The sequence below is a fragment of the Heterocephalus glaber genome, unplaced genomic scaffold, assembly GCF_053883595.1.
Source record: "Heterocephalus glaber isolate CG9 unplaced genomic scaffold, H.glaber_assembly_v1.0 deba00001479, whole genome shotgun sequence".
Classification (NCBI taxonomy): Eukaryota; Metazoa; Chordata; class Mammalia; order Rodentia; family Bathyergidae; genus Heterocephalus; species Heterocephalus glaber.
The window spans coordinates 9723636-9738821 of NW_028258316.1; the positions used below are offsets into that span (position 1 = coordinate 9723636).

General features: G+C 41.0%; 1 protein-coding gene across 22 annotated transcripts in view; it reads left to right on the forward strand.

The window, feature by feature from the left end:
• Mapkap1 (MAPK associated protein 1) overlaps positions 1-15186 on the forward strand; it is a 233563-nt gene that overhangs the window by 205656 nt on the left and 12721 nt on the right. For 2 of the 22 annotated variants that reach the window (XM_087183200.1, XM_087183196.1), the window contains one exon: positions 3536-3653. The exons of the other annotated variants lie outside the window; for them this stretch is intronic. In XM_087183200.1, the coding sequence (XP_087039326.1) occupies positions 3536-3624 (89 nt within the window). In that variant the 3' untranslated portion in view covers positions 3625-3653. The remainder of the gene's footprint in view (positions 1-3535; positions 3654-15186) is intronic. 22 annotated transcript variants of the gene reach the window in all.

Here is a 15186-nt window from a genome sequence, read left to right on the forward strand (position 1 = left end):
CACATCAGATCAAGGAAGCTGGGGGATTTCTTGTGGCATTTCTTGAGCATCCATCATGCCGGAAGTGTCAACACCCCTCAGATTATTGGCAGCTGCGTGACCTACCAGCTCATAATTAAACTTCTGCCTGGTCCTAAAGAAGAGATCACTGCTGGGTTGGCATTCCTCCACTTAAATTATCAAAGTAGATTCAGTTTGGTTGTATATTTTGGCATATTATATTTTTGCAGTTAAGTAATTGAGTATAGTATCTAGATTAATCAGTTAATTACTTTTAGGACTCTTGTCCTATCAAGGGACACAAAGTACATATATATCACATTGAAATTCGTCCATGGAAGAAAAATTTTTAAACTACAAAAGGATTTTATTAGTTATCTAGAAAAGAGAGGAATGTAAGGCATTGGTTCTTAGACTCTAAAACCTATCAGCATTACTTGTGGAATCTGTTCAAAATTCAGTTACCCAAAGCCCACCACAGTAGATTCTCATTCGGTAACTTGAGGTATAAACTGAGCATCTAATTTTTGTTAATGCTATATGTTCAGTATCCACAAAATTTGAGAGCAAGTGTTGCAAGGAATTACATATTCAGAAGGGACAATCAGAAGTGTAAAGGTCAGCAGGTGTTTATAATGTGGTTCAGGTTTCTGAGCTAACACTGATTGAAGTGGGGCCTGATGAGCTGGGGGCTCACAGGCTGGGCACATCCACAGGGCTCATTTGTGGGTGAGTGTTTCATTTGTCAAATCCAGCTATGCTGGGCTACATATTCTCCTTTCAACTCAGCCTTCAGCTTGGCAAGAAGGGAGAACATAGAGGGAAAAAGGAAGGAGTAAGGTCATCCCCACCCCTTCCCACCATCCCCATGGTCCCAGCGAGGCTCCAGCTCTGCAGGATGACCCCAGAGGAGGCCAAGGGAAAACCGCCTGCTGCTCTGGGCTGGGGTACAAGGCTGCTGGGCTGCCACTGCTTTGGGAATCATCTTCCCAACCCCACCCACTCCAGCCCATCTGCCAGTCAAGATGGCTTTGTTCTCGTGTCTTCCCAAGAACTGAGGACAGTTTGGAGAGCAGCATTTTGTAACTTCTCCCTGTCTCTGAGGAGAGAAAGGGGATTCCACGCATGTTGTGCAGAGAGAGCAGCTGGGTGGAAGGGTCAAGGAAGAACAGAGGCCCGTTTCAGGTGTCCCTCACATCCACACCAGCTGTCCACTGTGTCACAGAAAGCTGCAGCTGAGGTACTGGGAGGTGTGGATGCAACACACCCAGCCAGCCACCACTCACCGCCCCCCATGGGATCAGTCAGTCAAGAAGTAGCTATTACACTTGTGTTTGGGAGGCCACATTCCCAGTGTTGAGGGTACAGAGCAGACACAGGCCCTGCTATGTCAGTGCTGACAGCCTCTTAGGAGTCTTTTGTCTTACTTTCAGATGTACCAGTGGTTCAGTATAAAAACTGTGCACATGGGTCTTACAGAGGTTTTCTTTTCTCTCCCTCTGGCTCCAGACATGTAGAAATTGTGACACTTTTCTGAAGGAACAGGCTCACTGCCCCATAAACATTTCCCGAGTCCCTGGTCCCTGTCTCTTCCAGCAGTGCTTTTCAAACTTCATGCCCAAGCCTGAGGGTTTGAGGGACTTGAGGGGTGTGTGTTTGTGTGTGTGTGTGTTTGTACACATGTACGTGTGTACGCACAGAAGGGCTCCCCTTCAACCAAAGGAGCTCTACTTTTTTCTATTTTGGAATTCTGCGTTTAAGTTCACAAATAAAAGGATTTTGCTGCTGCTTTAAAATGTATATTTTTAAGATTTACAGGCTTATAGAATAAAAGTCTAGTTCAGATTTGGGCCAGTCACTGTGAACTGATTGCACACACTGCGCTCTCCTTCTGCTGTTCCACTGCCTGAAATACATCTTCCACCCAACCTGCCCTCTCTAACTTCTGGACATTGCTACACTCGGCCCACTCATTTCCCAAGAGCCAGCTCCAGGGCCAGGCCTTCTCTGTTCACTTTCCCCCAGGAGTTTCCAGAGTCTGTACACCCACTGTGTATCACCTGTCTGTGCTCTGCCCATCCCCACTGAACTGACTACCCGGCGCCCCTGCCCACCCTCTGTCCCTAGCACTGCATCTGCAGAGGTGGCCTCAGCTTGCTCACTTGGAACTGAACTGGACGAGCCCAGAATTTAGAAACCACCAGTTATTCAACATAATTTATGTTGTAAAGTGCCCAAACAAAGATGTGTGGAATGAATCAGATTGATGCTGTGTTTCTAGGATTTCCAGTATCCTCACCAAATTAATTCAGTGACTTAATCTAAAAAGTTCACCCTCAGGCCATCATCAGACCACAGAATTAATCTATGGGGCTGCTGCTTTTTTTCTTTCTTTCTTTTTTTTAAAGAATTAATGGTAACCCTTTTTATCTTTTGTGTCTGTTGAACCTTAGAAAAAAGTTATTTTAACAGCACTAAAGAAATGAAAGTCACTATATTTCATAAGTTTAGCCTGTGATTTTTATCAGCATGGTGATGTATGTTTGTAGCTGAGTTTACATCAAAAATTATTCTCGGGGCCTTCTTGAATGAATTATGGCAAAGAGAGAAAGTCTAGAAGTAGATAAGGTTTTTGATTTCTGCAATATATTTCCTTTTTCATGTTTTTATCTCTCGTAACACAAGTGTCTTGCTGAAGACTGGAACGTGTGACCAACTGGAATAATTTAGTTGTGAAAACAGAGCAGACGTGTTATTAAACAGCCTTCTTTACAAAAAGGCATTAAGTGTTGGGAGGATAATGAAGTTGTCCCTAGTCTTACTTGAGATGTGTTTGTCAGAATTTTGAACAGAAAAGAAATGGTTTTTAAACCCTTTGAATATGGCCAGTTTGCAGTGTTTATTGAGAAGCCTGCTGTCAAACCATTAATTTGGTCGTCATAAGGAACACAACTCAGGTTTAATTGATGCCGTATCCTAAAAGTGTTTGAATAGCTGACTTGGCAGAGGGACCAAGCATTAGAGTGCCTGCAGTGAAACACATAATTACATATATTGTGGAACCAGAGAGGCCCAGACTTCATAAATATCAGTTCTGTGGCTCTTGTTCCTTTCCCCACTGCTCCTCCCTCTTAGGCCAGGTTCTCAGCAGGAAGATTTATTGCTCTGTCCCTGTGAGTGTTTAAGGACCTGGAACTTAATGACTAGATAGATACATACCTTTTTTTAAAAAATTGTATATCTAAATATGAACTCTTAAAAGAGCTCAGAAAATCTGTGTATCATAATACCTGAGAAATTAAGAACAATTTCTGTCTTTCTAGATTTAAGGAGAAAAATATATAGCCATATTATTCAAATCAGTGATTTCTCAGTCTGTTTACCATTCCTTCAGATATCTTTTGCTATTTTGAAGGGTGTCACAAACCTCTTAAAAGATGAATCAATTTTAACTCCTTTTAACCAATTTAAGAATATGTACAGCATATACATTGGTTACATTGTGTTATAGAAATCATTTTTCGTCCTTACACAGGCCCAGACACAGGCTTTGGATGCTGTAGACTGTCCTTTGAACTGGCCTCAAATTCCAGGCTGAAACAAAAGCCAGGGCCCTTTCTGTGAAACTTGTACCCATCAGAGATGCGGGCAGTGTAAGTACCAGGCTCACCAGAGCCAGGTCCAGTCTCAGCAAGAGAAGCTGTGTGGGTTCAGAGTCTTTAAAGGAAGCAGCCTATCATTAAGAAATCAGATTTAAACCTTAATAAAGTAGCTGTCATCTTTATAGCTGAAAAGAGCACTGTATCTCAATTAAGTATAGATGATATAAAATCTTAAGGAAGCAACGTAATAGAGGTAACCTAATTACATTCTATTGCAATAGTATAATGTAAAGGAAATCTGATTCTGTTGATGGTGGTTATGTTGGAGGATTTGTTTTGTTTTGTTTTGTTTTTGTCCAAAGCACTGTTTGGACACAAAATAGGAACTCTTCGGGGTTATAAGTTAACCACCATGTGTAGACTGTTAAGCCCTAGTGAATAGGACCTACTGGATATTTGAGATGAGATTCAGTTAAGGCTATGAGTTAAATTAGCTGGGCTTATTGGTGACCTCCTGCTTAAATGAATCTTTCTTTTCATAAGTACTTGACAAGATCTGTAAAGTAGTGTATTTAATTTACTAATTAAATTAAAGCTGCTGAATAATGATTTGTCCACATTGATTTAGCTTAAATAGAAAAGATCAGCATTGTTGTGATCTTCAGCCACCTTAATGGCCAAGCCAGTTAGACACAAAGGCCTCTTGTGTTTTGTGGGTCAGAAGTACATAGGTAAGCCCAGGCTGTAATTGAATTGCCCGCACCGCACCCTGCAGTCGCAGATTTCCTTTGCTTTCCCGTTCCATTGTTGCACTGGGGCTTAAGAGAATGTTAACGTGGTAATAGGCACAGGGCCTTCCCCATTATACGTCTTGCTATCGAGCGGTTCTGCATGACTAGTTAAAGAAGATGGCAAGAAGATTAATGAAAGCCACGCTAATACAGAAGGGGGTACTTTTGCAAGACTTCTACCGAGGAGATATTAGAGCTGAACCAGAGCTTGGCTTTTTCTTTATCCTGTGACCTTTGAACCTGCCTTACTGTTGAGAGCTGCCAGGGAAGTCGACATTTTGATTGATGTTGGTACACGAGTCAGTCTTTCCCATTGAATTCCACATCTGCACGAAAATAGCTTTTCCAGCAGAATTCATACTGGCTAGAAGTGATAGCCAAATTGATGGCTGAAATGCTTTTATGTAGTTTTCATTTAAGCCTAAAGATATTTGATGATTTAATTCAGTATCCAGTTTTCATAGATTATATGTATTCACTTATATGTTCTTAATGAGTTCATCAACTCATAGTGAAAGACCAATATTAAGAATGTTCAAAGGTTTACAAATAGAGCTCCAAGCAGCCTTTATGGGGGAGTAAAACTAGTCATCAAACAAACCCTTCACCATCCTTAAAAAAGAAAAATCCGAGGGCCCAGAGAAACTGGCTTTGAGGTTTGTGTAAATAAAGCAAAGCATCTGACTGTTTTTAGAAAGCTATAGATGGGGAAGTCTACAATCTCACCTCTGCACCCCACCTGAGCCCCAGCTCAGAGGTAGTCTTGGTCAACCCCAGGCTGGACTCTCTGGCCTTGTCCTGGGGATGCTAGCAGTCCATTCTAAAAGAGCTTGTCATAGGCTACTTGTAAGGCAGCCCTGTGCAGACACAAACCTCCTCACAGGTCCTTACTAATTCTGTTACCTTGGATGCTGCGTGTGTGTGTGTGTGTGTGTGTGTGTGTGTGTGTGTGTGTGTGTGTGTGTCTGTGTTTGTCTGTGGTATATACATCCTCCCACTACCTCTTCCAACAAAGGAGAGCAAGGAGAGTGGCAGAAGGGCTCAGGTTTATTCCTTTTTTGTGGGGGGGGGGGGTGTACCGGAGATCGAACTCCAGTCCTTGTGCTTGCACAGCAGGTGGCAAAACCACTGAGCTAAATCCCTGGCAGGTTTATTCCTAAAATCAACTTGGTACATTGAATCCTCTGACCGCCCCATTTCTTTTCTTCCTATTCAACAGAGGCACTTCCAGCAGAGAACACACATTCTCTCTCTCCCTGTGTCCCTCTCTCTCTTTCTGACATGACAAGCATTCTAGTTTCTGAAAGAGGAGATACCCAGGAATTTTGTCATAGTCTTCAGACGCTTGCAAGAGGAATGAGGGTGAGGTGGGGGGGGTGCCACGCTGGCGTGCTGCGGGCCCCAGAGATGAGGCAGCTCCTTTATACACCAGTGGTCCTGTCACCGAGGATGGGTAGAGACCACCTCATGCTCTGTTGACTCCCAGGAGGTCTGGACACTGCAAACATTAGGTAGGCAAGCTGTGCTGGGTTTTTATTCTCTGACAGAGACTTATTTCTTAAGTTCCAGATCAAATACGGTAAGTACTGCCTGATTACAGAACACAACGGACTCTACCATATTAAATGCCCCAGTTATTGAATTGCCTTTTCATAAGAGTACTCTGGAGCACAATCAGGAGCAGGCAGTGCCTCATCCTTTTAACAGATATGTTTCCTAGCCCTATTAAAAGGGGTCTTCATCTATCCTGTCAAAGGGAGTCTGCTGGGGTTTTTTAGTTTAATTACACTATCCAATTAAAACTCCTTGCTGCATTTGGATGCGCCTCTCCTTGGGCCTGAGTGGATATGACATTTACAAGGCTCGCCTTTCAAGCAGACAATAGTGTGATTGATGAGGTGCACATTCAGTGAAGGAGGCGAGTGCCTGTGGAAGTGCTGCTTAGTGCGTTTTGATTTATTTATCATCTTCTTCCAAAACAAGGGAGCTGCCGCGGAGATGGGTTTAGGCAACCAGGGGACCACCTCAATTTTTCCTGGAGTGTGGAAGGGAGATTGGACTTTACTACAGGATAAAGGTGAAGAAAAAATATAAGCCTAGTGCCAGTTTGCATCAGTAAATACCATCTCCATTCTTAGGTTCTCTGACCCAGTTTGGTTTCAGGTAACCTCAAGCTGTGATCTGCTATTAAATAGGTCATCTCTGTGTTTCCAGAACAGTTTTCTGGGGATGGATAGCACTGGCCAGGCCCCTGAGAATGCAGCCACCCCAGCATGTGTCTCATGGACTGACCTAGCTGACACCTGACTCCTGCTTATGCTCCCAGCTGCACCCTCCAGAAATCCAGCTGCTTCTGTCCAAGGGCTACCATCAGTGCTTGTGATTCTTTCTAACTCTGGCTATTTAAAAGTGCTTCTGGAATTTGGAATCAGCCAAGAGCACGTATGGCTGCTCAGCACAGAGACATGGAAGCACAGTGAGGAACTTCTCAAGGTTGTAGAGACAGGGCAGACCCAACATCCTGTTCCTAAACTACTGTTGCTGTTTATCCTCAGCCTGTAATAGATGGGGCTGGAAAAGAGTGCTTGTCTCTCTGGGCCCTGGAAAAGAGGTATTTCTGTGCAGTGGTCTCTGGAAGGGTCAGCCTGGTGAAGCAGCCCTAGGCATTGATAAGAGTGCACCTCACCTGCTCACTGTCAGGTTCCACAGTTCCTCATTCGGGCATGTTTACATAATATGAGGGATGTAGCTGGTGTTGAGATATTCTCAGAGAATTTTCTTACATTCTCTGTAAACTTTGTTTTTTCCTAGGACTTATTATTAAATAAGAAAGAATTTCTCTGTGTTGATTGGAATATTGGTATTTGTTAGAGTAGAAAACATCTTGAGGATATCAACTTTTCTCCTCCTGGGAGAAACTACCTTCTTGCTATTAAGGTTCCACTTAATTGTTGACTTGGACTTTATGACCCATAATAACAAAACAATTATGTAGGCATAATGAAAAATGTGCATGCATTTGCATTTTCCTAGATTTTGATTACCATTTCCTCAAATTTATTCTTTCTTGGTTTTTAACATCAGAGGAAACCCTAATTGAGAAGAGGGTAAAAAAGCAGGGGCTGTTGCCTACTGAAAATCTCTGTGTGAAAGATTTCTCAGCTGGGTAAATGATGGAGAAAATCTGTTTTCCCTTGCCTCCTGCCAAGCTCAAAATTATATTTTCATAATAAATAAATGGGGTGCCTAGATTTTAAGTTAATGTCATAGACATGGAAAAAGTAAGCCATACTTCCATTAAAATCAAAATGCATATTGCTTATGAGACTTCCATATGTAACTTCCAGATTAGCTTTTCTATCATAAATGACTAGAACACTGGACAAAATATTTTTACAAACCTGTTTCAGACATTGGAAAACACGCAGCACAGGGTTGTGATCCCTTAAAGGGAACTGAATGCCTTTCCACCAGGGCTCTCCAGGGAGGGAGAACCCAAGGTGAGTGTCACAGTCTCCCAGGTTGCCAGGGATGGGAAGAGAGCGGAAAGGGAGAAAGTAGAACGGGAACCACACTGCGAGAGAGCTGGAAGAGGCCAGGCAGGGAGGAGTGCATGTTCAAGCCAACCTGGATAATTCAGCAAGACCCTGTCTCAAAATAAAAAATTAAAAAGGGCTAGGGTTGTAGCTCAGTACAAAGGCCCTCTTGGGTTCAACCCCCACTAGTGTGCACACACGCGCACACACACACAAATATCACAAACAAAACAACAGCAGCAACAAAAAAACTATGCAAAGAAGCAGGAAAACGTGTCCCATAACCAGGAGGGGAAAATTGATCAAAGCCAAAAGTGACAAGGATGAAAGAATTTGCAGACAGGTATGCTTCAAAATAGGTATTACAGATATGTTGAGAGACTTGAAAACAACTCAAAAGAAAGAAATGGAGGCTATTAAAAAGAACCAAATGAAAATTCTAGAGCTAAGAAATACAATACCTAAATCAAAACTCACTAATAGGAGCAAATGAAGACCAGGAAAAAAAGATTAGCATGTGAATTATCTATTGATGCATTAACATTTTTTCCCAGAATTTAGTGAGTTAAAGCAACAATAGTATTTGTTACCTTACAGTTGATGGTCAGGGATCCAGCAAGTTGGTCCTCTGGCTCTGGTCTCATAAAGCTACAATCTACATGTCAGCCAGGGTCAGGGTCATTTCAAGGTGTACTTGAGATAGGATCTGCTTCCCAGTAGAGCCCAGTTCCTTGCCACACAGGCCTTTCCATAGGGAAGCTCATAAGATGACAGTTGGCTTCATCAAAGATACAGTGCTAGCATGGAAGGTATCCTAGCCTTCTTAACCTGATCTCAGAAGTGACATCCCAACAGAAGCAAGCCACAAGGCCCAGCCCGTGAACAAGACAAGGAGGGGATTATACATGGGTGTGAAAGGCAGGGGGTGGGCTCATCAGGAGCCATTTCAGAATCTGTTCCATAATCAAGGAACTGTAAAACAGAAAAATCCAAACTGTCCAGACTGAAGCCCAAAGAGGAAAAAAAGGGATGAGAAGAATAGAGCAGTCTCAAGATTTAAAATATCAAACCACCTCAAATTTCAGAAGCCCAAAGAAGGCTAAGCAGGATAAATATAAAGAAAACCACATTGAGGCTCATAATCAAATTGCTAAGGACCAATGATAAAGAGGAAAAAAAATCTTAAAACCAGCCAAAGACAGAAGAAATGCTGCATAGAGGAACCAAGATAGGAGCAATCTCTGACTTCTCATCAGAAACAGTGCAGTCCAGACAACAATGGAGTGACATCTCTAATTGCACTAAAAGAAAATTTATCAACCTAAAGTCTATATTCAGTGAGATCCCCTTGAACACTGAAGGTGAAATATGGACATTTCAGACAATCAAAAGATCAAAGAATTTGTCACCCCTAAACCTTCCCTATGAGAACTGTTAAAGGCTGGAGGAAGAAAACGCCAGAAGGAAACCCAAATCTACATAAAAATGTTAAAGGCACTTGTGTTTCTGTGAGCAACTGTATGGCATGAACCAAGAGAAAGGAAATAAACCAGAGAGACTTCTTTGGGGATTGGCAAACTGTGACCCACAGACCAAATCCACCACCTATTTGTGTGTGGCCCATGAGGTAAGAATGTACACACCAGCCACTATTCCAGTAGAATTAGAAGTGTGAGGCTAGCCTGGCCAACTTAGCAAGACCTTGTGTAAAATTAAAAATTTTTAAAGGGAGACGGGGGACTGAGAATATAACTCAGTGGTGGAACACTTGCCTGGTTTCAGTCCCTAGTGTCAGCCCCCAAAAAGAGGAAAAAAGCTATTTTCTGACTTATATGAGCATCTACAAAATATCCTTAATTTTGCCTCGTGCCCCACAACACATAAAATATTTACCTTCTGGCCTTTTATAGGAAAAGTTTGGGTGGAGGTAAAAAAAAAAAAACTCAAAAGGAACCTCCCCAGTTTGGCAGTGTTCCAAGGGCTTTGTGTCACTTAACTCTTGCAAGAGCTCTGTGGCATTGAACTGCATGTACTATATAACTCTGAAACTGTTATTCAATCCTAATAAGAACTCCAGGAGGCAGATACTATTCCCGTTTTCTTATTGTGTAAACTGACACTCAAAAAAGTTACACAACTTGTCCAAAGTAACATACAAATGGTAGCAGAACCATAGTATTCTTCATTCTGCCACTGGTAGAAAGGCACTTAATGTCACTGCTTTCTCAGAAAGATTATCCCTACCCCCAACTCAGCATGTAAAGTCTTTTCTTTTCTTTTTTCCTTTTTTTTTTGTACCGGGGATTGAACTCAGGACCTTGCACTTGCCAGGCAGGCATGGTGCCACTGAGCTAAATCCCTGGCCCAAGTCTTTATTTTCAACAAAGTTCAACCATGCTTGGTCATCTAGCTTCTCTTCCTAAAGTTTGTTAAATACAGGAAATTAGAAGATGGGGGAAAAAAATAACAAAACTTAAATAATGAAGTGAAAGTTGATGACAGTTTACCAAAAATGAAATAAAAACTATTAAAAAGCAGTCCAGAGTCCATGTTCCAGCTGTGAAGAAGATCCAGTCCCTCCGGTGGTTTGGGGCCCGAGGACTCACCCACTGCCCTCACCACTCCAGACCACCACCTTCCGGGATGCCAGACACCTAGCAATGGAGGCCCCTACCTGGGACATCTGGCTGCCACACTCCAGGACTCGAGGCTGCTGCCTGGGACTCCGGACATCCACCCAGGATGCCCAGCTGACTGTGCCCCACAAGGCCTTCCTGCAACTTAACTGGCAGAACTAACGGGGCCCAGCAGGCGCAGCCAGAAGTAAAGCAAGGGACCAAAAAGCAAACCGGCTCCCCCAAGGTCTCGCATTAAAAACCCTAAACCTTGGAGGGCAGAGAAGCTCAGCCGGTCCCAGCACCCGGAAGGAAGCTCCCCGCCTCCATCCCAGGCTTCTAGGACAGAGAAGCTCAGCTGGTCCCTGCACCCAGAAGGAAGCTCCCCACCTCCATCCCAGGCTCCTAGGGCAGAGAAGCTCAGCCAGTCCCAGCACCCGGAAGGAAGCTCCCCTGCTGCCATCCCAGGCTCCTAGGGCAGAGAAGGTGAGCCGGTCCCAGCACCCAGAAGGAAGCTCCCCCAAGCTCCTAGGGCAGTGAAGGTGAGCCATGTGGGCAACAGAGGCAACCCCCCCACCCCATGGAAATGAGAAAACATATAAACAAGCCTCAAAAACAGTTCCAGATCACCTACAGCAACCCCAAAGGGAAACGAGATGGAACAATCTGATACTCAACCACCTGGACTCTCTGAACTGGCAACAAAAGAGGATCTGGAAAAAATAAAATCAGAAATAATAACTCAGATAACAGCAAAGATTTTGCTCATAGTGCAAGACATGATTAATAAATCTAGAGAGGACACAGATTAAAAAAATAGAGGATCTGAGGAACATGATGGAATCCCAACATAGGAAACAAATGGAATCCATAAAACAGATACAAACAGATTTCCAAGAGATTAAAAACTCCATCAAAAGTCTGCGCAGCAGAATGAACCAATGTGAGGATAGAATTTCCCATATAGAAGATAAGATTGCAATTAGTGAGGAGGAAAAGAAAAATTGCTTTAAAATTGTAAGGGAACACGAGAAATCAATCCACCAGCTGCTAGACAATGCAAAGAAGAATAACAAGACTGATTAGAGTCAATGAAGAAAGAGGAGCGAGTGCAGATGACATAAAAAAACTGTTCACAGAAGTGATGGCAGAAAACTTCCCAAGGAGGGGAAAAGAACTTGACATACAGATAAGTGAGGCATATAGGACTCCAAATAGCCTTGATCAAAAAAAATCTACACATAGGCATATAATAGGATTCCAGAAATCCAACAGAAGAACAAAATTCTACAAGCAGTGAGAGAAAAGAAACAAATCGCATACAAAGGAAAGCCCATCAGAATCACAGCAGACTTCTCAATGTAAACCCTCAAGGCAAGAAGAGCTTGGAGTGATGTATTTCAAGCCCTAAAGGAAAACAGCCTCCAACCCAGATTGATGTACCCTGCAAAACTATCTTTCAAAATTGATGGAAAAATAAGATACTTTCATGATAAAGAGCACCTCATGAACTTCATGAATATCAAACCGGCACTCCAAAAAATTTTAGACAATACCCTAGGAAAAGACAATGAGGATCACAACCCCAGGAAACCCAGAAGAATGAATCCATTGGGCGTGACAAATTAAACATAAAGAGGGAGAATCCAACAAAAAGAAAAAGTCATGACAAGGCTTTTAAAACTTTTAACTTCATCTCCCCGATGAGTGTATAATTCAATCTTATTATTGTACTGATTAGTATTTTTCTGATTCTAGAGTTGCACACCATTCCTTGTGCTATACTGGCTATTTATCATCTTCTTATGTCTACATTTTAATTGGGTTGTCTATTAATGAGCTCTAAGAATTCTTTATATATTCTGGTCATAGGTTATATGCATTGTAAATATGGTCTGTTTAAGGACTACTTTTCATTTTAATGATGTCATTTAAAGTTCTAAATTTTGATGGAATCCTATTTATCAATTTTTTTCTTTTATACATCATGTTTTTTGTATGCTAGGTAGTTCTTGCCTACCCTGAATTCATAAATATTTTCCCTTATAATTTCTTCTTAAAGTTTTGTACTTTTAGGCTTTCTTATTTAGATTCATAGATCCCTTCAAGTTATTTTCATGTATGGAAAAAAAGGGTTGAGGTTAATTTTTTATATACAGATACCAGGTGTTCTAGTGCTGTTTGCTGAAAACTCTCTTCCTCGGCCCTTGAATTGAGTTTATATTCTATAAAATGCTAATGTTAAATAATCTTTCAAAACTCAGTGGACCATGTATGTGTGGTTCTATTTCTAGATTCTCTGTTTTATTCAAATGATCTATATGTCTTTCCTTACACCAACACTGCCTTGATTACTGTAGCTTTAGAAGAAGTCTTAAAATTAGGTATTAAACGTCTTCCAACACTGTTTTTGTTTTTGTTTTTAACTTTTCTAGGTCCTTTGTACTCCTACATAACTTTTAAATTTCAATATCCAATTCTTCATTTATAGCAAGTATACACAGACCTGAATTTTTATATATACCTTGTGTTTTCTAATCCTGCTAAATTCAAGTACAAGTTCTAGGGGCTCCTAGAGATTTCTTAGTATTTTCTCTGTAGATGATCATTTCATCTACATATAAAGATTTTACTTCTGAGGTGCCAGTCCTATCCTAGTTGTATCATTTTATTGCCAGACTATTTTGGTTGGGACTAGGTTTCAAAGTTTAATGAACAGATAAAGAGTAAGCATATCTGCCCTTGTTCCCCACCTTAAGGAGAAAGCATTGTATCTTCTCCATTCATATAAGGCATTCTCGCTGGAAGTATGGAGTACATGTCTTTAATCTGTTGAGAAGGTTCTGTTCTACTTCTAGTCTCCTGATAGCTTTCACCATGAACAGCTGTAGAATTTAGTCCAGTATTTTTTCTCCAACTAATGACAGGATCATATGGCTTTTTCCTTTCCTCTGTTTAAATGATGACTTTTGGGGGTGGATCTTCCAATGCTGAACCAACACTGCCATCCCTATAACAAAACCACTTTCTACAAATCCTGCCAGATCTGACTTCCAATAGTTTGTTTTGTTAAACAAATTTCTATCTATGTTCATATTTTTTTCTTCTATTATATGTATCCAGTTTTAGGATTAGCACAATGTTGATTTCCTAAAATGAGGGGAGAAGTGTTCCTTCTTTTTTCTGCTTTAATTGTTTGATATAATTTATCAGTTAAAATGTTTATGAGCCTGCTGTTGTCATATAGGTAGGTTTTCAAGCTAGGAATATACTTTCTTTAATAGGTACTATTCAAATTTTATGTTTCCTCCGGAGTTAGTTTCATTAATTTGTCTTCCAAGGTACTTCTTAGAAGTTGTCAAATTTATTTCAAAAAAGATTTTTGTAATATGCTTTCTGTATCCTTTTAAATTCTGTAAAATCTGTGGTAATGTCTCTTAGATCTTAATATTGTAATTTTAAAAATGTGTAACTGATATTGTGTAACAGGAAGAAAAGGTCTAAAAGAGCAGGGGAATTGGGAGGGGTAGGGGAAGGGACAAAAAGGAAAGGAAAAAAGATGAGGAGAGGAAAAAAATGGAAACAAGGTCTTTGCAAATAGGGAAGGGTAGAGGGGGTGAAGGGCGGGCAAGGAAAGGGGGAAAAAAAAATGAACCAAGAGACTCATATAATGGTACAAGATCCCAATGATGAATGTAACTGTATTTTATACCAAAAATGTACCAATAAATGGTACATTTTCCTTAATGGGGAAAAAAAAAAGCAGTCCAAGGTTGAAGGAAGCACAGCAGTGTAGAACAAAAGAACCTTTTGCAACAAAGAGAAAATCATGATATTCAGTAGTTCTACAGATGAACATGGTAAAATAGTAATATATTTTCCTAGTATTCTTTTGGGGTGCTTTTTTGTTTTTGGTTTTGTTTTGGTACCAGGGATTCAACTCAGGTGCTTGCGCCTGCAAGGCAGGCGGCCGAACCACTGAGCTAAATCCCCAGCTCATAGTATTCTTTTTTTTTTTCCTAGTATTGTTAATACAGGTGAGAAAGTATATAATGTACAATTTTAGTGCTTAAAATTAAAAAGGGCCATTTTTGGTTGTTTGGTTTGGGTTTTTTTGATGTGTTATGTTTTGTTTTGTTTTGTTGTGCAAAGGATACCCAAGTTCTCCATGCCATTGATTCTGGGTAACTGGAGTGTCATTTGTGGTCATGTAGCCTACCATAGAGAACTTGCAAGCTCAAGTTTGTCAAAAACTGCTCCAAGGAGACAGTTTTTAAATACAGAACTTGTTTCTTGCTTATCTACCTTTCTAAAAGCTAAAGAAGATAACCAATAATTAGTTATTGAAATAACAGGTGATATTTGCTGAGACAACTTAGACATGAATTAAGTTATCAAAAGGCCCCCATAAGCCATTATTTTTAATTTATTTCCTTAAGTCCATCGAAGTATATAGAATACTCATCTTAAGGAAAAGCACATGTATATTGAGTTGCAAGCTGAACTAGCCATTTATTTCAAGAGACACCATCCTTACTTAAAAGAGTAACTGACAAACTATGGTTATCCAAACTCGAGTCTCTAGCAGACATTTTCTGGAAAAGGAGGTGAACCTGTCACTTCAGGAAAAACAAGTGACAGT